At 56.5% G+C, this 22,250-nt stretch overlaps 1 protein-coding gene and 1 pseudogene across 8 annotated transcripts in view; one reads left to right on the top strand and one right to left on the bottom strand.

Moving 5' to 3' along the window:
* Positions 1–22,250, bottom strand: part of PEMT (phosphatidylethanolamine N-methyltransferase) — a 70,389-nt gene that overhangs the window by 22,678 nt on the left and 25,461 nt on the right. For 2 of the 7 annotated variants that reach the window (XM_079797399.1, XM_079797405.1), the window contains exons 1-2: positions 17,858–18,002; positions 14,784–14,893 (exon numbers count right to left, since the gene is read on the bottom strand). The exons of the other annotated variants lie outside the window; for them this stretch is intronic. In XM_079797399.1, coding sequence (XP_079653525.1) covers positions 14,784–14,893; positions 17,858–17,963 — 216 coding nt within the window. In that variant the 5' untranslated portion in view covers positions 17,964–18,002. Of the gene's footprint in view, positions 1–14,783; positions 14,894–17,857; positions 18,003–22,250 lie in introns of those variants that run through there. 7 annotated transcript variants of the gene reach the window in all.
* LOC307114705 (cleavage and polyadenylation specificity factor subunit 5-like) lies at positions 4,184–5,972 on the top strand (annotated as a pseudogene). The gene has a single exon. The product of its transcript is annotated as a cleavage and polyadenylation specificity factor subunit 5-like (transcript).

Raw genomic sequence — 22,250 nt, 5'->3', positions numbered from 1 at the left:
TAATAAACAACATAAACTGATGAACAAAAACAGATCCAGAGACAGAGAAGCATCAATCAGACCGTCAAACCTCAGAGGGGAGGTAGGGGAGGGTGGGGGTAAGGGGGAGAGATCAACCAAAGGACTTGTATGCATGCATATAAGCCTAACCAATGGACACAGACAACAGGGGGGTGAGTGGGGGTGGGGGTGGGGGGCAATAGGGGGATAAAGACATATATGTAATACCTTAATCAATAAAGATAAAAAAAATAAGAACTACCTTATGACCCAGAGATTCCACATCTGGATGTTTATCCAAGGAAACCCAAAACACTAATGCAAGAAGGTTTATGCACCCCTATGTTCAATGCAGGACTATTTACAACAGCCACGATTTGGAAGCAGCCCAGGTGCCCACCAGTAGACGGGTGGATGCAGAAGATGTGGTGCATCTACTTTTAAATTTTACTTAATACACCGACTGGCACGGGGAGGCGCGCTTCAGGGGAAGCGCTGAGCCGCACGGAGCACTGTGCGCGGCTCCTGCTGCTCTTTGGCTGTCTGGCCTCGCACAGCTTTCCCAGAGCTTCTTCTTTATTTATTATTATTATTATTATTATTATTATTATTATTATTATTTTGTTTTTCCAGCATAATTTTTTTCTTTTATTTATTTTATTTTTATTTTTCTATTAAGGTATTATATGTGTACATATCTTACCATTGCACCCCCCACCCCACTCGCATACATGCCCTCAACCCCCAATGTTTTGCATCCGTTGGTTATTCTTATATGCATGCATATAAGTCCTTCGGCTGATCTCTTATCTCCCCCACCTCTCCCTAACCTTCCCACTGTAATTTGACAGTCTGTTTGATGCTTCTCTGCCTCTGTATCTATCTTTTTGTTCATCAGTTTATAATGTTTTTTATTATCCACAAATGAGTGAGATCATGTGGTATTTTTCTTTCTCTGACTGGCTTATTTCACTTAGCATGATGTTCTCCAATTCCATCCATGCTGCTGCAAATGGTAAGAATTCCTTCTTTTTATAGCAGCATAGTATTCCATTGTGTAGATGTACCATAGTTTTCTGATCCAGTCATCTGCTGATGGGCACCTAGGCTGTTTCCAGATCTTAGCTATTGTAAATTGTGCTGCTATGAACATAGGGGTTCATATATCCTTTCTGATTGGTGTTTCTAGTTTCTTAGGATATATTCCTAGGAGTGGGATTACTGGGTCAAATGGGAGTTTCATTTTCAGTTTTTTGGGAAAACTCCATACTGTTCTCCACAGTGGCTGCACCAGTCTGCATTCCCACCAGCAGTGCACGAGGGTTCCTTTTTCTCCGCAGCCTCGCCAACTCTTGTTGTTTGTTGATTTGTTGATGATAGCCATTCTGACAGGTGTGAGATGGTACCGCATTGTCGTTTTGATTTGCATCTCTCGGATAATTAGTGACTTTGAGCATGTTTTCATGTGTCTCTTGGCCTTCCTTCTGTCTTCTTTTGAAAAGATTCTATTTAGGTCCTTTGCCCATTTTTTTATTGAATCATTTATCTTCCTTTTATTAAGTTGTATAAGCTGCCTGTAGATGTTGGAGATTAAACCTTTATCAGTGATAACATTTGCAAATATGTTCTCCCATACAATGGGCTTTCTTGTTTTGTTGATGGTTTCTTTTGCTGTAAAAAAGCTTTTTATTTTGATGTAGTCCCATTTGTTAATTTTCTCTTTAGCTTCCATTGCCCTAGGAGCAGTGTCAGTGAAGAATTTCTTTTGGCATATGTCTGCGATTTTGCTGCCTGTGGATTCCTTTAGTATTTTTATGGTTTCCCATCTTATGTTTAAGTCCTGTGTCCATTTTGAGTTTATTTTTGTGTATGGTATAAGTTGGTGATCTAGTTTCATTTTTTTGCATGTATCTGTCCAACTTTCCCAACACCATTTATTGAAGAGACTGTCTTGACTCCATTGTATGTTCATGCCTCCTTTGTCAAATATTAATTGAGCATAGTGGTTTGGGTCGATATCTGGATTCTCTATTCTATTCCATTGGTCTATATGTCTGTTCTTGTGCCAGTACCATGCTGTTTTGAGAACAGTGGCTTTGTAATACAGCTTGAAATCTGGTAGCGAGATCCCACCTACTTTATTCTTCTTTCTCAGGATTGCTGTGGCTATTCGGGGTCTTTTTTTATTCCAGATGAATTTCTGGAGAGTTCTTTCTAGGTCTGTGAAATATGCCGTTGGTATTTTACTGGGGAGTGCATTGAATCTATAGATTGCTTTGGGTAGTATGGATATTTTAATGCTGTTGATTCTACCAATCCATGAACATGGTATGTTCTTCCATCTGTTTACGTCTTCCTCTATCTCTTTTTTCAGTGTCCTGTAGTTTTCCGCGTATAGGTCTTTTACCTCCTTAGTTAAGTTTATTCCTAGGTATCTTAATATTTTTGGTGCGATGGTAAATGGGGTTGCTTTTTTAGTCTCTCTTTCTGTAAGTTCACTATTGGTGTATAGAAATGCCATAGATTTTCTGGCGTTAATTTTGTATCCTGCAACGTTGACGAATTCATTTATTAAGTCTATTAGTTTTTTGATGGAGTCTTTCGGGATTTTTATGTACAATATCATGTCATCTGCAAATAAGGACAGCTTTACTTTTTCTTTTCCAATTTGGATGCCTTTTATTTCTTCTTCTTGTCTAATTGCAATGGCTAATACTTCCAGTACTATGTCAAACATTAGTGGTGAGAGTGGGCATCCCTGTCTTGTTCTGTTATTAGGGGAAATGGTTTTAGTTTTTGCCCATTGAGTATGATGTTAGCTGTGGGTTTATCATACATAGCTTTTATTATGTTGAGGTATGATCCTTCTATTCCAACCTTGTTGAGAGTTTTTATCAAAAAAGGGTGTTGGATTTTGTCAAATGCTTTTTCTGCATCAATTGATATGACTATGTGATTTTTATCTCTCAATTTGTTTATGTGATGTATCACATTTATTGATTTGCGGATATTGTACCATCCTTGCATTCCTGGGATAAATCCTACTTGGTCATGGTGTATGATCTTTCTGATGTACTGCTGGAGCCGATTTGCTAGAATTTTGTTGAGGATTTTGGCATCTATGTTCATGAGGGATATTGGCCTGTAATTCTCTTTCATTTTGTTGTCTTTATCTGGGTTTGGTATTAGAGTGATGCTGGCTTCATAGAAGGAGCTTGGAAGTGTTACTTCCTCTTGAATTTTTTGGAATAGTCTGAGGATAGGTTTTAGTTCTTCCTTGAATGTTTGGTAAAACTCCCCTGTGAAGCCATCTGGCCCTGGGCTTTTGTTTGCCGGAAGCTTTCTGATGACTGCTTCAATTTCTTCCATAGTTACTGGCTTATTGAGCTGTTTAGATTCTTCCTAATTGAGTTTTGGAAGGTTACATTTTTCTAGGAATATGTCTATTTCCTCCAGGTTGTCCAGTTTGTTGGAATAGAGATGTTCGTAGTATTTTTTAACAATCCTTTGTATTTAGGTGGAGTCTGTTGTTATTTCACCTCTTTCATTTCTGATTTTGTTTATTTGGGTCCTCTCTCTTTGCTTCTTGGTGAGCCTGGCTAGAGGTTCATCAATCTTGTTTATCCTTTCAAAGAACCAACTCTTGGTTTTGTTGATCTTTTGTATTGTTTCTTTGGTCTCTATGTTGTTTATCTCTGCTCTGATTTTTATTATTTCCTTCCTTCTGCTTACACTGGGCTTTTCTTGTTGCTCTCTTTCTTACTCTTTGAGTTGTAGGGTTAGGTAATTTACTACCATTGTTTTCTTGTTTTTTTGCAGTAGGCTTGTAGAGCTATGAACTTCCCTCTCAAGACTGCTTTCACTGTGTCCCATAGATTTTGGATTGTTGTGTTTTCATTGTCATTTGTTGCCATGATGTTTTTTACTTCTTCCTTGATCTCTCTGGTAACCCAGTCATTGTTTAATAGCATGCTGTTTAGTCTCCATGTGTTTGATTTCTTTGGATTGTTTTTATTGTAGTTGATTTCCAGTTTTATGCCACTGTGATCTTGAGAAGATGCTTGATATGATTTCTATCTTCTTGAATTTGTAGAGACTTTGCCTGTGACCCAATATATGGTCTATCTTTGAAAATGACCCATGTGCACTTGAGAAGAATGTATATTCTGTGGCTTTGGGGTGAAATGTTCTGAAGATGTCAATTAATTCCATCTGGTCTAGTGAGTCATTTAGGATTGATGTTTCTTTGCTGATTTTTTGTTTAGAGGATTTGTCCAATGGTGATAGTGGGGTATTAAAGTCTCGTACTATGATTGTATTGCTGTTAATCTCTCCCTTGATATCCTCCAGGAGTTTTTTTTATGTATTTAGGTGCTCCTGTATTGGGTGTGTATATGTTTACCAGAGTTATTTCTTCTTGTTGGATTGCTCCCTTTAGTATTATGAAGTGGCCTTCCTTGTCTCTTGTTATGTCCTTCACTTTGAGATCTAATTTGTCGGATATAAGTATTGCTACCCCAGCTTTTTTTTTTTTTTTTTCCATTCGCCTGGAAAACCTTTTTCAATCCCTTCGCCCTCAGTCTGTGTGCGTCTTTTTTTCTGAGGTTGGTTTCTTGTAGACAGCAGATATATGGGTCTTGTTTTCTTATCCAATCCGTTACCCTATGTCTTTTGATTGGGGCATTTAATCCATTTACATTTAAAGTTATTATTGCTCCTCTAGCGCTCTCATGTTAATGGCGGGCGGCGGCTGCTGAGTGGGACCGCAGATAACCGCTGCCCGCACCGGGAAAGTCTCTCTGCCTCTCCTCTCCCCCTTTCCACTCGCTGCCAATACTCACCAGCATGTCCGTGGTGCCGCCCAATCGCTCTCAAACCGGCTGGCCGTGGGGGGTTAACCAGTTCGGCAACACGTACATCCAGCAGACCAAGCCCCTCACCTTGGAGCGCACCATCAACCTGTACCCTCTTACCAATTATACTTTTGGTACAAAAGAGCAGCCAGATTTCAATGCATGAGGGAGGAATTTGATAAAATTGGAATGAGGAGGACTGTAGAAGGGGTTCTGATTGTACATGAGCACCCACTACCCCATGTGCTACTGCTACAGCTGGGAACAACTTTCTTCAAACTACCTGGTGGTGAACTTAACCCAGGAGAAGACAAAGTTGAAGGACTAAAACGCTTAATGACAGAGAGATACTAGGTCGTCAAGATGGAGTCCTGCAGGACTGGGTCATTGATGACTGCATTGGTAACTGGTGGAGACCAAATTTTGAACCTCCTCAGTATCCATATATTCCTGCACATATTACAAAACCGAAGGAACATAAGAAGTTGTTTTTGGTTCAACTTCAAGAGAAAGCCTTGTTTGCAGTCCCTAAAAATTATAAGCTGGTAGCCGCACCATTGTTTGAATTGTATGACAACACACCAGGATATGGACCCATCATTTCTAGTCTCCCTCAGCTGTTGAGCAGGTTCAATTTTATATACAACTGAATTCCTGCACAGTGGAGAAGTAAAAGAAGCCGTCTCTGTGAGCACAGCTCTGCACAGTCTAGAAAAAACATGGTAGAAAAGGTTTTTTGTTTTATCTCTTTCCCACCCCCTAAATTGCCACCTGCTTTCTATTGTTTGAATAGTAATGAAGAACCGAGATAGTGGTGTAAACATATGTGATAATGTTTAATTTGCTTTTGTTTCTACTCATACATTTTTGTACATTAAAGAAAGTGGACTTCAAAAAAAACCCCAAAACAAAAAAATAAATAAAGTTATTATTGATAGGTACTTATTTGTCGCCATTTTTATTCTTTACCCCTGTGTTCCTTGTTCGCTTCCTATTTCTTTTTCTTTTTTCTTTTTTTTTTTTACAGCAGACCCTTTAGCATTTCTTGCATTGCTGGTTTGGTGGCAATAAATTCCCTTAGTCCTTTTTTGTCTGTGAAGCTCCTGATTTCACCTTCAATTTTGATTGATAGCCTTGCTGGGTACAGTATTCTTGGATTCAGACCCTTCCTTTGCATGACTTTGTATATTTCATTCCATTCCCTTCTGGCCTGATGAGTTTCTGTTGAGAAATCAGTTGCTAGTCTGATGGGGGTTCCTTTGTATGTAACTTTCTGTCTCTCTCTGGCTGCTTTTAAGATTCTTACTTTGTCGTTGTTGTTTGCCAATTTAATTATAATGTGCCTTGGTGTCGGTCTTTTGGGGTTCATTTTGCTTGGGACTCTGTGAGCTTCTTGGATTTGTGTGGGTTTTTTCTTCCCTATGTCAGGGAAGTTTTCTGTCATTATTTCTTCAAACAGGTTTTCTATTCCTTGCTCAGTTTCCTCTCCTTCTGGAACCCCTGTTATGCGGATGTTGTTTTGTTTCGTGTTGCCCCAAAGTTCCCTTAGGCTCTCCTCCTGCTTTTTAATTTTTTTTTTTTCTAGAAGCTGCTCTAATTGGGTATTTTTTCCCACCTTGTCTTCTAGCTCACTGATGCGGTCCTCTGCTTCTTCTAGTCTACTGTTGATGCTTTCTATTGAGTTCTTTACAGCAGCGATGTCATTTTTCATTTCTTCTTGGTTCTTCTGCATTTCCTCTTGGTTCTTACTCATATTGTCGAATTTGTCTTCCATTCTTTTCAGCCACCTTATGACCATTTCTCTGAATTCCTTCTCTGATAGGTTGCTTGCCTCTATTTAGTTTACTTCCTTTTCTGGTGATGCCTGCTTTTCTTTCATATGCGGGCTATTTCTTTGTCTCCCCCATGGTCTCTCTTCTCTGGATGTCTGGTTATGTAGTTCTCTCTCCTTATCCCAGGCGAAATCTGACCTTTCTGTGGTGGAGTGAAGGGCTCCTTTGAATCCGTGTGTTTGCACCAAGTGGGGTCCGGTGTTCTGGGGCTCACAGCTGTTCGGTGGCTGCCGCAGTTGTGGATTTTCAGTCTTCCAATAAGACCCACTTTCCCCTTCAAGATGGCGCGGTCTCCGCATCTGAGCCCGTAGCTCCGGGAGGAGACCCAGCAGCAGTGGGGGCTGCCAGGTCAGGGGAACCCTGTCAAGCAGTCCCCCACCTTCTCCTGGAGTTTAGCTGTCCCTTAACTTGCGAACAAACACTCCCCGTGCGACCCTCAGCTGTTCTTTCTTTCTGCTCCGGGAAAAGGCTCGGAACACGTCTGTCTATTCCGCTGCCATTTTCTGCTCTCTCCCAGAGCTTCTTTAATGAAGAGGGCCCTCCTGGCCAAGCCACTGGGGGAGCAGCAGAGTGCTGGCTCTGCGACTCCTAACCAAAAACAGTGCGAACCCAGGTTCCTGCTCAGCCGAGGTTTACAAACCTGCAGGGCCTCTCGGCGGGGTGGCTGTCTGGATACACAGGCCTGGCTCCTAAGCAACTGTGCATCAGCGCAGCAAGGTGCCAGGTGCAGCGCCAACATCAGCACGTCGCAGAATCAGCCTGCGGCCACCCAGCTCTTTCCCTTTTCTCTGAGAAAGGTTTGTTTTAGAAGGGGACACTTACAATACCTTCTGGATCAGATTTACCCAGATGGAAGACATCTCCATTTCCCTGAAAAGCACCATGCCCTTGGCAGCCAGGCCCCGCCCCGCCACGCCCCACTCCGCCCCACCGCCCCTGACCCGTGTCCTGCCTGTGGCGAGCTCTCCCAGCATGCCTGGGGTGGAAGTGTGGTCTGCAGCCTCCCTCGCCCGGGGCCTGTGCAACCTCTCCAGGCCGTGGGCACCAGGAATGCGGGTTGCCCCTTCCTGTGGCCGAGGGAAGAGTCTGGGGCGTGGGTGGATGACCATGGACTATCCTCTCCCAGTCAAGGGCCCTTGGCTGTCCCAAGACCACATTGTGAGTGCGGCCACTGTGGACAGCTGCCCGCAGTCTGTGCCACTGAATCAGAGGCCTCAGGCCTACACACTGGCCTACTGGCTCCCAAGAATCCTCTGGCGACACTTCCGACCAGAGCTCCCTGCCCCTGCCCCACTGTGTGAGTCCCAGACGGGGGGCAGGAAAGACTGACCAGGCAGCCGGGGCCATGGGCCCGGGGCAGGGAGGGCGCGCCTTGTGCTGGGCCACCAGCTAAGGAGTACAGGTAGCTGGGGTGAAGGCAGATACACCCCTTCCTGGGAAAGGGAATCTGAGCCGAGGCTGGAAAGCACACAGAGGCGTCCAGTGCAGGGGCCAGGGCAGCAGAGGGCAGTGAGGATGCCGAGGGGCCCGGGGGGGGGGGAGGTGGGGAGGGCCCCGGGGAAGGGAGGACAGGGGTGGGCCTTAGCCCCCCCAAGATGCCTTTCCACCCCCAGTGCCACGCCCCACCCTGGCCAGGCTGCCCGCTGCCTGGAAGCAGGGACAGCACAGAGCTCAGGGCGTGGGGCCGCGCTCCCTCCCCCGGGCAGGGAGGGGCCTGGTTGCGGCTGTGGCATCTGCCAGGAAGCAGTCGGGAGCCTTCAGAGGCAGAAGCGAGCCCCATTTCCGAAGGGTCCAGAAGCAAATACTTTCATGCTGGGTTCCCAGGCTCAGGCTCAGAGGGGACCTGACCTGCCCCAGAGCACACCGTGCAGGGCTGGGGCTGTGCCAGGGCCTCCAGCTCCGTCTTCAACTGTGGAGACGTTTCCTCTGAGCCCTGCCCGGAGAGAACGGCTGCCGGCTGGGCGCAGCACTCGCCCTCCACTCTGCCCCGCCCCAGCAGGAGTTCCAGGGCCAGTGCGCCCCGAGGGAGAGGGAGAGAGAGCGAGAAACATCCATGATGAGAGAGAATCATTGATCGACTGCCTCCTACACTCCCCACACTGGGGATCGAGGCCACAACCCAGGCAGGTGCCCTGACCGGGAATCAAACCCTGACCTCCTGGTTCATAAGTCGACGTTTAACCATTGAGCCACGCCAGCCGGGCCAGGCTTGTTCTTTAAGGCGCGGGTTGTGCTGAGGACCTGAGCTCCCTGAGCTAATCCAGGAAAGGAGGACGGTCTCCGTGGACGGGTGTGACCCAGCCAGTGGGATCCTGGCTGGAGCCAGAGACCTGCTCAGGTTTCCCCAGATGAGCACTCACCTCACCTGATCCCTCAGGGCCTCAGCCTCCCCCGGCGCCCCTCCCCCAGCCCTGGCTGGCCTGCGGAGCCAGCGGGCGGCAGGGTCCAGCTCAGAGGGCTGTGTCCTGAAAAAGAGAGCCTTCTGACCTCTGAGCCAGGGCAGCGCCCCTTTCGGCATTCGCATCATCCCTTGCGTTTCTGAGGCTCTTTCGCATCCACATCCGTGCCAGCCCCTGTCCGCCCTGTGAGGTGGCCAGGGGTGGCAGGGCCAGAGCTGAGCCAGGGCCAGGCCTGCGTGGAGTCGATGGGGTGCAGGGCGCAGGGCTCCCGGCCACTGGAGCCCTCTGTAGGACAACAGGGGCCACACTTCCACCCTCAGAGAGCGCCCTGTCTGGACAGCCTGCTGCCAGAGGGGCTTGGGGCACAATTCTGCTCCTCTCCCCAGCGTGGCCCAGGGTCCCCGGTGTGGGGAGGGCAGGCTCAGCCTGCGCAGACCTGACAAGGCAGTCCCGGGGCTGACAAGCCTCACCCTGCTCCGTCACCAACGCAACCCCCGCAGGAAGCTCCCCGAGCGGCACCGGACGGCTTTCCCGTGTGTCCCGCATCCCCCACCATTACTCTCCCTTCCTAGCTTTCCCGGGCGTGCCAGGGCTGGGATCATCACTGCCGCTGTACACGCGAGTCACGTGGGTCAGGGCCAGGACCGCCCGTGGCCCGTGGCCCCACCAGGCCGTGGCTCTGCAGACTCTGCCGCCCTTGAAACAGTCACGGAGGGCAGCCCCCTCTCGGTCGCCCGGGCCCTGCTCAGAAGAAGCTGCAGGAGGCAGACCCAGCCATGCCTTCTCCAAAATGGTGTGACCCTGCAGTTGTTCGCTAGACGTGACCCTTGACTGTCGGTTACTTATAACACGAAGCTTTGTCACCAGGAGGAGAGAGCTGGGTGCTAGAGCCCTGCCCTGGGGCATCTCAGTGCCAGCCGCCAGGAGAAGGCCCCGCCCGGCCCAGCCAGAGGCGAGTGTGGCAGGTGGGGAGACCTGTACCGGCGGGGACTGTCGAGTCCTCACTCCCACCCAGGAGAGAGGTACTTTGTTTCACACACGAGGGCACAGAGAGGTTGAGTGGTTTGCCCAAAGCCACACAGCTGAGAAGTAGGAAAGTCAGCCTGTTTCTAACCACTCAGCGCCGGGCCCACCCTCCCCCTGGCTGATTGGCTGGGACAGACACAGGGCGCAGAGGGAATGCTCTCAAACACCCCCCCTCCAGCATCCTGCAGTGCCAGGACAGCAGCAAATGGCACCTGTCCCCACGCCCTGCCCAGACCTGGGCCTAGGGCCCTTTCTCACCAGACTCGGACTTTCCCAGGTGACCCCAGGCAGAAGCACAGGCAGTCTGCGCCGCCACCGCAGCCCCAGGCTCCCACCAGGCGTCTAGACCTGAGCTTTGGGGGAAGCAGAGGCCGACCCAGGCGACGGCGGACGCCCCGCGCTTGCTCTCGAGTGCACTGCCTGGGCGAGGCCCTCGCCAGCGTCACAGGGCACATCCCATTCCCAGGCCACCCGGCATCCTCGACCCCCACGGAGCGCCACAGCGGGACCATCTGCCTGTGCGACCCGTTCCTCGCCAGGACACACCCCTTTAAAGCCCAACCTCTCTGGGGGAGGGGGCGGGTTGGCGGGACCCTCCAAGAGCCGTCCTGTGATGTCGCAGTGCAGGCCACAGAGCTGCCACCTTTCTGTGGCGCTCTGAGGGCTCACCCACAGCAGTGACCCCGAGAGGGCCAGCACACGCAGGCCACCACCACCAAGCCGCACCTCACCCGTCTGCCCAGGCATCACCCCGAGAGGCACGGCCCCTCCCACCCCCAGCACATTTGTTCCTCGACTCTACACCGTGCCTGCCACCTGGGGAAGCTGCCCGCCTTCCGCCTGCCGGCATCACCTGTGCCGCCGGCCGCCTGCGGCCCCTCCTGTGGGCGCCCACTCCCCCCGGGCCCGGCCCCGAGCCACGTCCACGGGCCGAAGAGCAGCCTCATTCGTCCTGCGTCCTAGGTCTTGGCCTCACCTCTCCGACCGCACCCCTGACAACAGGACACGGACCGTCTGCCTGCCGTCCCTCCCAGGCTGCGCACCTCCGATGACTCATTCGCTCCATCTCAGAACAAGCCCTGCTCTCCTGCTTCCCAACTTTTGCTCAAAATGTTCCTCTTGTAACCATGAAGTTGTGCTGAGGCAGGCAGTGTCCTTAGTGCTGGAACTGCTACGTGAAGGGTTGAAGGGGTACATGTCATGGCATTTGTGACTCCAGCAAATATGGCAAGATGTTCCGGAACCTATTTGACAGTGTGGAGGTTCATCCTCTGCTTTTCTGAATGCTTGAAATTTGTCAATTAAAACAAGTTCCTCTGCCTGAGAAACCCATTCCTCTCCGGCCAGTCTCCTGCTAAAGCCGGTCTCCTCTGGGGGTGCGTGCCTCAAGCCTCCTCTGCCCCGTCCCCTCTCTAAGCCCGGCCACCTTGCCCAGGCCGTGCTCACAGCAAGGCCAGCTCTGTACCCACCGTCCTCCTCACGCAGCCTCTGACCTCCCGGGGCCCTGCACTCGGGCACGCTGGCTCAACCACGAGCATGCTAAGTGAGCATGCCCAGTGTCACTTCTGCGTTCGCCGTGGCCCAGGCAAAGCCACGGGGAGGAAAGGAAATACAGCATCAGGGAGAACAGCATGTGCCACCGTGTAGGCCAGAGCCTGCTGGGCCTACGGCCGCCCTGCCTGGCCACCCCACACTGTGCCTGGTCCAGGGCCGGCCTGGGCTCCCCCCCAGGAAGCAGCTAGGCGTCGTGTCTGGGACATGGGCAGGAGCAGGCTGGGGGCCAGGATGGGGGGGGCATGATGGGGTATAAACAACCGGGAGCATTTCTGACATTTGCTAAATCTGCTAAGAGCACAGAAAGACGAGGAGAGGTGTCTGCAGGGCTGTGAGCAGCATGAGGAGGCCTCGTGCACCACCCCCACCCCCCCGCCAGGCCTCTCCTTCCCAAAGGGCAACACGGAGATGCTCCAGCCCCAGGAGGAGGAGCAGGAGGAGCAGGATCAGGAGGAGGAGGAGGTGGAGGAGGAGGAGGAGCAGGAGCAGGGGGAGGTGGAGGAGGAGCTGTGGCACAGTTGCAGAGGCCGAGTGAATGAGTGAATATTTACAAACATGCTCAAACTCAATGGAAACAAAGGCTAGCTTAGCTTCCGAGGCTGCAGGTCTGTCTCTGAGCAGCTATGGGGCATCTGTCGAATGCCGGGCACTGGACGCTGAGAACAGGAGGCCGCCTGGATGGGGCAGACATGCCAGAGATGTGATGGAAAGAACCAGAGCTTGGAGAAAGAATAACTTGGGGTGGGGTGTGAGGGAGACCTCTCTAAGGCCTGAGGGAAGAAGAGGGGACACCACAGCACGGAAAGAAGGGTCCTCTGGCGGAACACCAGGGCCTGCCAGTCAGTCTCCTGCCAGCCCGGCCCGCTGCCCACGTGGCCCCACCTGCTGGTGTGCCTGTGCGGGGCGGGGCTCCACCTCTCACCAGATCCCGGGCAGCACGGGGGCCTGGGTCCCCGCGACCCCAATGCCCGGGGTTTGGAAAGGAAGGGGACTGAGCAGGCCTGAAGGTTATTCTTCATCCCAGATTCGGTGGTCAGCAGGGTAGGGTGCTTTCCCAGGACGGAAGCCAGAGGCACCAGGGACACGGAGAACCTAAACCACAGGGCAGGTGGCAGTGAGCTCTGAGGGGAATAATCCCAAACCCCACGACAAGGGAAACGGGAGGTGGGGATGGAGAAGCGGAACCAGAGAGCTAAGAGCACTAAGGGAATCTGAAACTCCCAGCTGTCAGATCAGAAGCACCAGCCCGGGCCTAACCCAAGGAAGCCCAGTGGGAGCAGGCACACCGTCATGGGCCCCGAGCCCGGGCGCCGCCCTCCCCAGGGCAGGGAGCCACCCCACCCTCACGAGACCCCTGAGGCAGCTCAGGACCTGCAGGCCCAGGCAGCGGCTCAGGACCCTGCGCTGCACACCAGACACCTGAGGGTGCCGGCAGGAAGGCAGGAGCAGGGCGGAGGGGCGCCCACAGGCCGGGGTGGTGAGGAAGGGAGCTGATGTCAGCACTGAGCAGGACTGGGGATTATCTCGCCGAGCCCTCAAGGGACCCAGAGGATCTACAGTCGGTGGTCAAATCTGCCGCAGAGACCAGGAGGCCTCCTTGGACACAGGCCGTGAAGGTGGGAAGGAGGCCCACCAGGCAGGGGTGCAGGGGTGGCACGGGCCATACACACGCCTAACTCAGTGGCATTTCTGGACAGACTCACTGAGTGACAAGCAGCCGTGGCCGTTTAAAAATAAGCCTTGATTGTGGCTTTTAGGGCGCCAGGAAAGTCGCAAAGACAACACAGGAGTCCTCATGTGCCTCCGGCCACCTCCCCTGAGGGTGACGCCCCCGGACCTGCAGTCCTTTTGCTGCAAAAGCAGGTGAATGTTCGTCCAATCCTTGGGCAAAAGCAGTGCTTTTCTGCTGGTCTGAGGACTCGTCAGCTCCAGCCCAGCCGACGGAGGGAGGCATGTGCCCGCACAGCCACACGGTGCCCCACACGGTGCCCCACGCGGCCACATGGTGCCCCACACGGTGCCCCACGCGGCCACATGGTGCCCCACACGGTGCCCCACGCGGCCACATGGTGCCCCACACGGTGCCCCACGCGGCCACACGGTGCCCCACACGGTGCCCCACACGGCCACACGGTACCCCACACGGCCACACGGTGCCCCACACGGCCACACGGTGCCCCACACAGCCACACGGCCACACGGTGCCCCACACGGTGCCCCACACGGCCACACGGTGCCCCACACGGTGCCCCACACGGCCACACGGTGCCCCACACGGCCACACGGTGCCTGTGCAGAGAGCAGCAGGGCAGAGCCAGTGCGGGGAGGCAGGGACCTGCCCAGCAGCAGGAAGAGACAAGGCGGTGTCCTGGCTGAAACCCAGCCCTTCGCAGAGCAGTGCGACTGTCCTGAGGCTCCGACAGAGGAGACAGCGCCTGGCACGGGGACTCTCCTCCCTGGTACAGCCTGGGTTCGATACTGTGCTGTGCTAATCCCCGCCGCCGGAACACCCTCATGGCCTCCAGGACAGGACACTTGCGGTCCTCTGCCCCCAGGAACAGACAAAGCAGAACAGCACAGCCCCTGCCTGCCCGGGGCTCCTGGGAGGAGCCTGCACAGCCTCCCGGTCTCTCGCCGGGTCTGACAGGAGCCCCTGCTGGCTTTGCAGGCTGGGACAGGGTTAGGGTTCCCTGTGGCACTCGGGGACCGAGTCTCATGCACAAGCCACACGGGCAGTTCCATTCAGGACATGGGGTCTTGGGCCTCCCTGCCCCCATCAGTCCCGCCCACCGGTTCTCTGACCGGGCAGGCCCCGGTCCGGGCAGACCTGAGTATTCGCACGTGTGCACCTAAGCAGTACAGGACGTTCACTGTAGCTGTTCACGGAGTAAAAGTCTGAAATAACCTAGACAGGCATCCGTGGGAGGACGGTGGGTTAGGGACAGGCCCACGGGTGGGACGCAGCGGCTGAAGGAATGAAGGGGACCTCTGCCTGCGGCAGCAAAAGACCTCCCAGCCACTGGCACTACCGACGGGTCAATTAGAACGGGGCAGTGTTCTCGCTCGCAGCTCAGCAGGGCCGAGGCAGGCTGCCGCCCTCCTCCCCTCTTGCTACTCACCCTGCTGCTGCTGGACACGGACACCCGAGCTCTGCAATCAGGCCAGGTGGCACTGGGCGTGCGGGGGACACTGTGTGAAGGACATGACTGTCTAACACTATGCGGTGCACCTGAAACCAACACAAAACGATACTGAATGTCAACTGTAATTGAAAAAATTTCTGGAAAAAGGAAAACCTGCCATCTGTCCTTGGTACCTAAATCTATAAAAATAAAGAATAAATAAGATATATCTTTAAAAATAAAATTAGGCCACTGGATCTCACACCTGACTTTCCAAACTCCCAGGGAGGATGTCTCAGCCCCGACCGTGGAAGGTGTCAAGTCCATGTCCAGGGAACAAGGGCTTCCGAACACGCTGCTCCGGCCACTGGAGCACCTGTCCTGCCTGCGGGGCTGGGGCTCCAAGGCTCGCACCTGGAGGCCGGGCCCAGCCCCCTCACCACTTCCAGAAACCACCGTCTTAGCCTGTTCTCGCAGAAACCGGTGCAGGCTCTGCTCAGGTGTGAGGACACTTGGGGCCTGAGGTGAGAAAGGCTGTGTTCTGGGGATCGAGCTCTCAGGGTCCCAGTAGCCACCTCCATGCAAGCCACAGGTCACACCGGGGCCAACAAGGGGTCAGGCTGCCAACAGCCCCCCGAGAAGCGTGCCCTGGAACTCCCTCTGCTCAGCCCTGGGCGTTGGTGGGAGACCCCCCTCGCTGTGGGAGCCAGAGCGCTGCCCAGGCTGAGCTCTGACCTCCCGATGTCTGCTCTAACTAACTGTCCTTGCTTCCAGGGAGGCTGCTGGGAGACCCCAGAGGGAGAGGAGGGCCATGTGCCCCAGACGCTGGAGCGGCTCTCCCGCCTGCCGCCAGGCTCTGCTTCAGGCCCGCTGGAGCCCTGCTCCCGGCTTCCTCGCCCTGCGGAGCGCCCGACCCTGCGTCCTGGGAGCCCAGGAAAGCCTCCTGCCTTCTCACCCTCACGGGCCTCCTCCTGGAAGTGCCGCCTCGGCCCCCCTAGCGCCCTTCTCAGCCAGCAGCCAGCGCAGCCAGGCTCGCGGCGCCTTCCAGCTCTGCACCTCCATCGGGAGTCTAGCAAAACCTAGAAACTTCTCGTATGGCTCCCTTTATTTTCTTTGCCTGTCTTGAGAGGTGCCATATTCCAGCCACGGCAGGAGATGGGCTGCATTGGGGAGAGCTGATTCTTCCTCTCTCCAGAGGCCCGACAGGCCCTGCCAGGGGTCGGCTGCTCCAGCCTGGGAGTCGGAGTCTCCTGCGGGGCTGAGAGGCAGGCTGAGGCCCAGAGCAGCCGCAGGCACCTGCCCACCTCCTCCTGTCACTGCTCTTGCAAACACAGCTCGTGCAGACGGCACAGGAGACCTGCACCCTCCGCCTCCACCAGCAGCCACGGTCACCGGCGCCTCTGCCCCAGGGACTGGCGACGTGCCTCGGCCAGTAAAGAGGCTGGAAGGTGCAAGCACCCCGCTCTGTCCCAGGACGGGCTGGCCCTGGAGCTGGCTGCCGCGCAGGCACACGCCGGCTGGTGCGGCCTCTGCGCAGGTGAGGGCGCTGGGCCCCAGCAAACGGCCCCTCCAGGGCAGCCGCTCATCAGCACCGTCAGGACCATTTCAGCCGATTTTTAAAGATGAGCTCGCAGCACAGAAGTGAAAGAAGGGGCATAATATCTACTCACTCATTTATTCAAACGTTTGGCGTGTGCACGCCCGTGCGTGGGGTGGGACTCAGGCGTGGCCACGGCAGCATGTGCACGCGCGCTGACGGGCACTGCACCAATCCCATCCGGGGACCAAGCCGCAGAATCCTCCTGAGGACCCGGTGCCCTCACAGGCCCTGCCAGCCCAGCAGCAGTTACAAACTCCTCAGAAGACCCACAGAGCACTCTCCCACTCCCCACCTCCGGGAACCACCCGGACTAACTGGCCACTCCTGGGCCAGGACTCCTGGGTCCAGGGGGCACATGCCAGGGACCCAGAGGCCAATGTGAAGGTCAGAACATGGGGGCGCCCTCCCCCATCTCTTCCCTTTCTCTACAACCTTCCCTGCCCCTTCCTCCAACCACAAGGTCAAATCATATGATCAGCAGGGCCAGCAGGCAGCCTGGGCCCTGACCAGGCAGGACCAGGGAGAGAAGGCTCTCTGAGCAGGCTCAGCCGTGCGCATGCGCGTTTTCTCATCACCCTCGCCACCCCCTGGGATGGACCCCACAGTATCTCACAGATGAGGGAATGAGGCATGGAGCTGAGGTGGAGCTTGGTCAGTAGCTACCCACAACGTGGGCCCAGGTGGTCAGCCCCAAGCTGGGAGGCCAGGCCCTGCCCACACCCACAGGAAGGAGTACAGCCACAGGACAGGTCCTAGCAGAAGCCCCAAGGCAGCCAGGCCTCAGGAGCTGCGGGCAGAAGCTGACTGCGCTGGGGGAGGCGGAGGGAGCGTGCCCACTGACCAGCTGGCTCCGGTGGCTCCACTCTGGCCCCATCCAACCTGCGCACCGCAGGCCCGACTGCTGCACGGAGGTTGCAGCTGAGAAAGTGGCTCAGAAAAGTCACTGAGCTCCCCCAGGGGCCTCGGCTGGGAGGCATCCTGGCAGGACCGCTCGCAGGCTCAGGGCCTGTGCCCATCCCCTGGCTGAGCGAGTTGGACAGGGAGGATTGGGGGGCAGGGCAGCCCAACTACGCTGGGCTCCTGGGGCTGAAGAGGCCAAGGACAGAGCTGAGGACACCTGCACCTGCTCTGTCCCAGGAGAGGCATCCCTGCTGGTGGCAGCCCTGGTGGCAGCACCCCGTGAGGCCTGCCCACAGAAAGTCCAAGTGCAGTCATAATATTGACACAGGAGGGCAAACACAGCCAGGAAGCCCGGCTGTCAGAAGTCAGTGCCGGGCACACGTGCGCGCCCCAGGTGCCGGGGGCGGGGCCACAGGCCGGATCCCCAACAGGTGCTCCAAGGGCCTCTCCTGCCGGCAGGCCCTGCATCCTGGCCGGGCCACGCTGCCAGTTAGGGCTGTGTTTGCACCAGGCCAGCCCTCGGGGGGGGGGGGGGGTAATGCACAAGTGGGAGCCCCAGTGCCAGGCCCACCTGTGAGCTCCGAGCTGTGAACTGGGTCGAGCAGCCTCTCTGGTCCGCAGCTGCTACTTCTGAAAAATCTGGGGTTGACCCCGCAGGGCTTCCAGATGGAGTCCATCCAGTGGTGGTGACATCACGCTCACTCCACGGCAGGCTCTGCTCCTGCCAGGGCCCTCCTGGCCTTCCCTACGGGCTGAAACCCTCAGTGCACCCTCAAAGGCTGGTGGGGAGGCAGGCTGAGAACAGAGCAATGCCCCCACCACCCCCCCACCCCCGCCGCCTGAGACCTGCTGGACCAGGGACAGAGTCTACAGACAGAACACGGGAGTCTGCAGAGGGCAACGCTCAGAGCAGCCTCTCCGAGCCCAGCGCAGAGGGAGGGAGGCCGGTGAGGACAGCGGTCTGTCAGAGCCACAGGGGAGTGGGCGGGCACGGAGGACAGGCCAGTCAGCAGTGAGGCCGACCCAGCCCCTCCGGCCGGCGCCCCACAGGGAGCGCAGCCCTCTCCCTGCAGGTGGGCAGGTTTCAGAGGAGCAGGGGGTGCACGTGGGGAGAGTTCAGGCCCAGCCCTCTGCAGTGCCTCCCGCAGCACCTCCTTGGGCCCTGGAGCAGCCCTCACAGATCCGCCCAGACACCACCGAGGCCGGACCACGCCCCCAGCCTCGGGCAACCACCAGGATTCTGTCTCTGAGGGCGGGGGGTGCAGGGGTGAGCAGGGACTCTCTGGACAGGAGGCTTGGGGCAGACACCGTAGCCCCGTGGGCGTTGCTGCTGGTATAGTCAGGCGGCACCACCAGAACTGGATGAGAAAAAGTTCTGGAGGGCGAGGCACAGGGCACCCACCCCTCAGAAAAAGGGGAAGTTTAGGCCCAGACAGAGGCCTGGCCCAAAAGGCCATTAAAAGTTCATGAGCAAATAAAATTAAGAGTCATAGTATTTCCCAGTGTGTGTTTTTCCAACACCACCACGCAGTTAACGTAACCCTGACACCATCTACCTAGTGACTGCACTGGGTCCCCCAGGTTAATGCTCAGTCCCTCAAAACTGCTCCCCCCACTCCCACCTCAGGTGCCAGTCAGTCCAGGCAGTCACCTTGTTCTAAGCCACAGGCATGCGCTGGAGGTGCCCCCACCCTCCGCAGGCTCAATTAACTTGCTGGAGCGCCTCACAGCAGCCGAAGGAACGCGGCGCTCACGAGCTCTGGGTTATGATGGAGGGTGTGACTCAGGAGCAGCCCCTGGAGGTGACGCGCAGGGCAGGAGGGGGAGGCAGGCAGCCTCCACGCACGGCCTTCCAGCCCAGGGGCTCTCCCCCTCCACCTCCTGGACGTCAGCGCGGCTTCCTTACAGCAGCTGACGGACTCCCTTTCCAGGGCCACACAGCCAGCGCTCCGCCGTGATGGGAGCCCCAGATGGGACGCAAGTCCAGCCCGCGCACCTCACAGCTGGCTGCACTACATACAGCCCACCCCCGGCTTTCCGAGGCATTCAGTCGCCTGGCTGCCTTACCGAAGACACTGCCCCTCTCAGCACTTAGGAACTTGAAGGGTCTTTGGAGCTCTGCGCCAGGAGCAGGAGGAAGACCACACGCACCTCCATTGTACACCCAGGCGGCGGGCGCTGGGACACTCAGTGAGCTCTGTGCTCACAAGCCCCTCCACGCCCTTGTTCCTCTGCTGCCCGGGCAGCTCCACCTGCTGTGCCGGCCGATGGACGGGCGAGGAGCCGATGCCGCCCACTTCCCCTCTGCGCTCCTTTTCTCGGCCGAGGGGAGCCCTGAGGAAGGACAACCGTCCAGTCTGGGCAGCGGTGCCAGGTCTCACGTCCTTGCGGGCCACCCCACCCACACCTGCTGTTTGTGCCCCTCGCGGCTAGCCAGGGTCCGTCCCAGTGTCACGCTGCCCTCCTCCCTCCCCCGCGCCCCAAGGGGGCTGCCTCCCTGCTGCACAAGTGGGCCCACCTCAGAGGTTTTCGGGGTGGGGGGGCGTGCAGGGACCAAGCAAGAAAGCGCACAGGCGAGCGAGTAGCAGGGGACACTGTGCACGGGCACAGCCTTGTCCGGGTGCAGGCTCCAGCCTCGAGGCGCCTGGCTAGTTAACTATGGCTGGGAATCTTGCAGGCTCGGCCTGTCGTCCTCACCCAATCCCCACTGTCCTTCAGGTTCCCCATCGCTCTGTGCTGGGTCATCTTGGCTGGGCTGCTCAGCTCTGGGTCTAGTCCCCCTTCGTGGCCTCTGCTCCTACCCAGTGCACACCTCAGCACCCCAGCTGAGCTCCCGGCCCCACCGGCACCCCTCTTCTGTAGACACTCCTAGAATGGTAGTCTCAGGCCTGCACGGCACGAGCACCGAGCCAGCCCCGCGCTGGGACTCGGGACAGAGGTGGAAGGACGGGCTGCCTCTTGGGCGACCGGCAGACTGGACCTCCGAGGCCTGACTCCCCGGCACGCAGGCCGGGCTCCCAGCCATGTGCGGCCCAGCGCTGGCCAGCAGTGCACACGGCAGCCATCCCCTGAGACTCGTGGTCTCGCCCCAGCGAATCCCTACCCCTGGCTAAGGAAGGGGTCGCAGCCTCAGAAATACTCTTCAAGATGCGTTGCTATGGCCACAGACATCTCCTGTGTGAGATTCTGGGAGAAGGGAAGGCCCTGGGCCCAGAGCTGGGGCAGTCACTAGGGCAGAAGTTCCCACTGACACAAGCCCTGTCCGGTGCTGCTCCTTCGAGCCAGATAGGACATGGGGCACTGCACGCTCCAAGCCCTTTCGCACAGCCCCCTTCCCTACCCGCCCCGCCGCGGCCTGGCTTCTGGGCAGCAGACCTGAGATGGGGCAATAGAGGCCCAGGGGAGGTCACGGAGCAAGTTTGAAACCGAAACCCGAGCCTTGGAAATGGTCCACAGACTCTCCTGGACCCAAGACGTAAGCTGCCAGCTCCCAGGGCCCCTTAACTCCTGGGACCCCGAGAACAGGTGAGGGAATGGGACTCTGCCCTGCCCCTCCATGGGGGAAGGATCCTGAGACCACCCACAGCACACCATGCCCCCAGGAGCCACCCCGCTGCGCTCAGCCACGTGGACCCCAGCCCAGGGCAGCGGGCCTCAGCGCTGCGGCAGGACCGGGGCTCAGCCCCTGCGGGAAGCTGTGCGCGGCCCCACCCCACAGCGCGGCCTTCCAAGGGAGCTCACATCCCGGCTCCAGAGCATAAACCGGGCCCTGCTCCCAGCTGGGTGACAGCAGGGGCGTGAGGGGGTGGCTGAGGCAGGGCCGCCTGGGCAGGGCGTGGATGGGAGAGCTTCCCTCCCTTCTGTCCACAACTGTGTCAGCCCAAGCTGACCCGATGGAGGTGCCACGGGCACTGAGCACCACGCGCTCGGACACCGAGACTCCGAGGTGAGTCCTGGCCAATGGCACCAGGCTCCCGCCAGGCACTGCCAGCAGCCCCACAACGCCAAGCTGCTGTCGGTGGCTCTCCACTCAGAGGCGGACAGACCGACGGGGCAGCCAGGCTGCTTCCAGCTCAGACACTCATCCGCACCCTGGCTCAGAAAGAACACACGTACAGAGCCAACATCAAGGCCACGGTCCCTAATGACAAGCAGCAGACTGTCCCAGCCAGGAAGCCAAGGCCAGACACACCACTGGTTCTGTAGGCACCCAGCCCGAGCAGAGCTGGGGCGGGGAGACCCTGGGAGGCCAGTGTCCTGGGCGATAGCAGGGAAGGGAAAGTGCCGACCGGTGGGAAGGGGCCTGTGTCTCAGGGCCAAGGCCTCCGTCACTGCCCTGCTTCCAGGTTAGACCGGCAGCCCGCGCGGCAGCCCGCCAACGGAGCCTCGCCGACAGAGCAGCTCCTTCCTGACCAGAACCGCGGCCCGGGGCCCAGTGGTGTGTGGCCAGCCCTGGGAGCCTGGCTTCGAGCCAGATGGGAGCAAGGGCCTCAGACCGCCAGGTCCACACCCCGATCCAGTTCTCTGCCTGTCTGCATGGGACACACACGCACACTCACCGTGCACGCCCACACACTCACACGCACTGGCACCCACACGCACTGGCAAACTCTAGCAGAGTCAGGGATGCAGGCCAGCATTTGGGATCCTCCCTCAGGGGACCTGGGCCTGCTGTCCCCCTCCTGTGGTCTTCTGGACTCCTGCCCCCACCTCCCACCCCTCCACCCCTCTGTAGAGCCCAGCAGTTCCCTCAGGACACCGTGCAGCCCCCAAGCTCGTGCCCCTCAATGCCTGTGCTCTGCACATGTCCTCTAATTGAGAGCCTTATTATTCATCAAGTCCCAACTTACAGCCTGCACTTCCCATAGCTCTCACCTGCTGGCCCAAGTGCCAGCACAGGGCACCCGAGTGGGACCTGGAGAGCGAGGGGGTCCCAGGGCTCCAGGGCGTGGCGGGACCTCAGC

The sequence above is a fragment of the Cnephaeus nilssonii genome (assembly GCF_951640355.1).
Source record: "Cnephaeus nilssonii genome assembly, chromosome: 19".
Classification (NCBI taxonomy): Eukaryota; Metazoa; Chordata; class Mammalia; order Chiroptera; family Vespertilionidae; genus Cnephaeus; species Cnephaeus nilssonii.
This window is presented reverse-complemented; position numbering and strand designations above follow the sequence as displayed.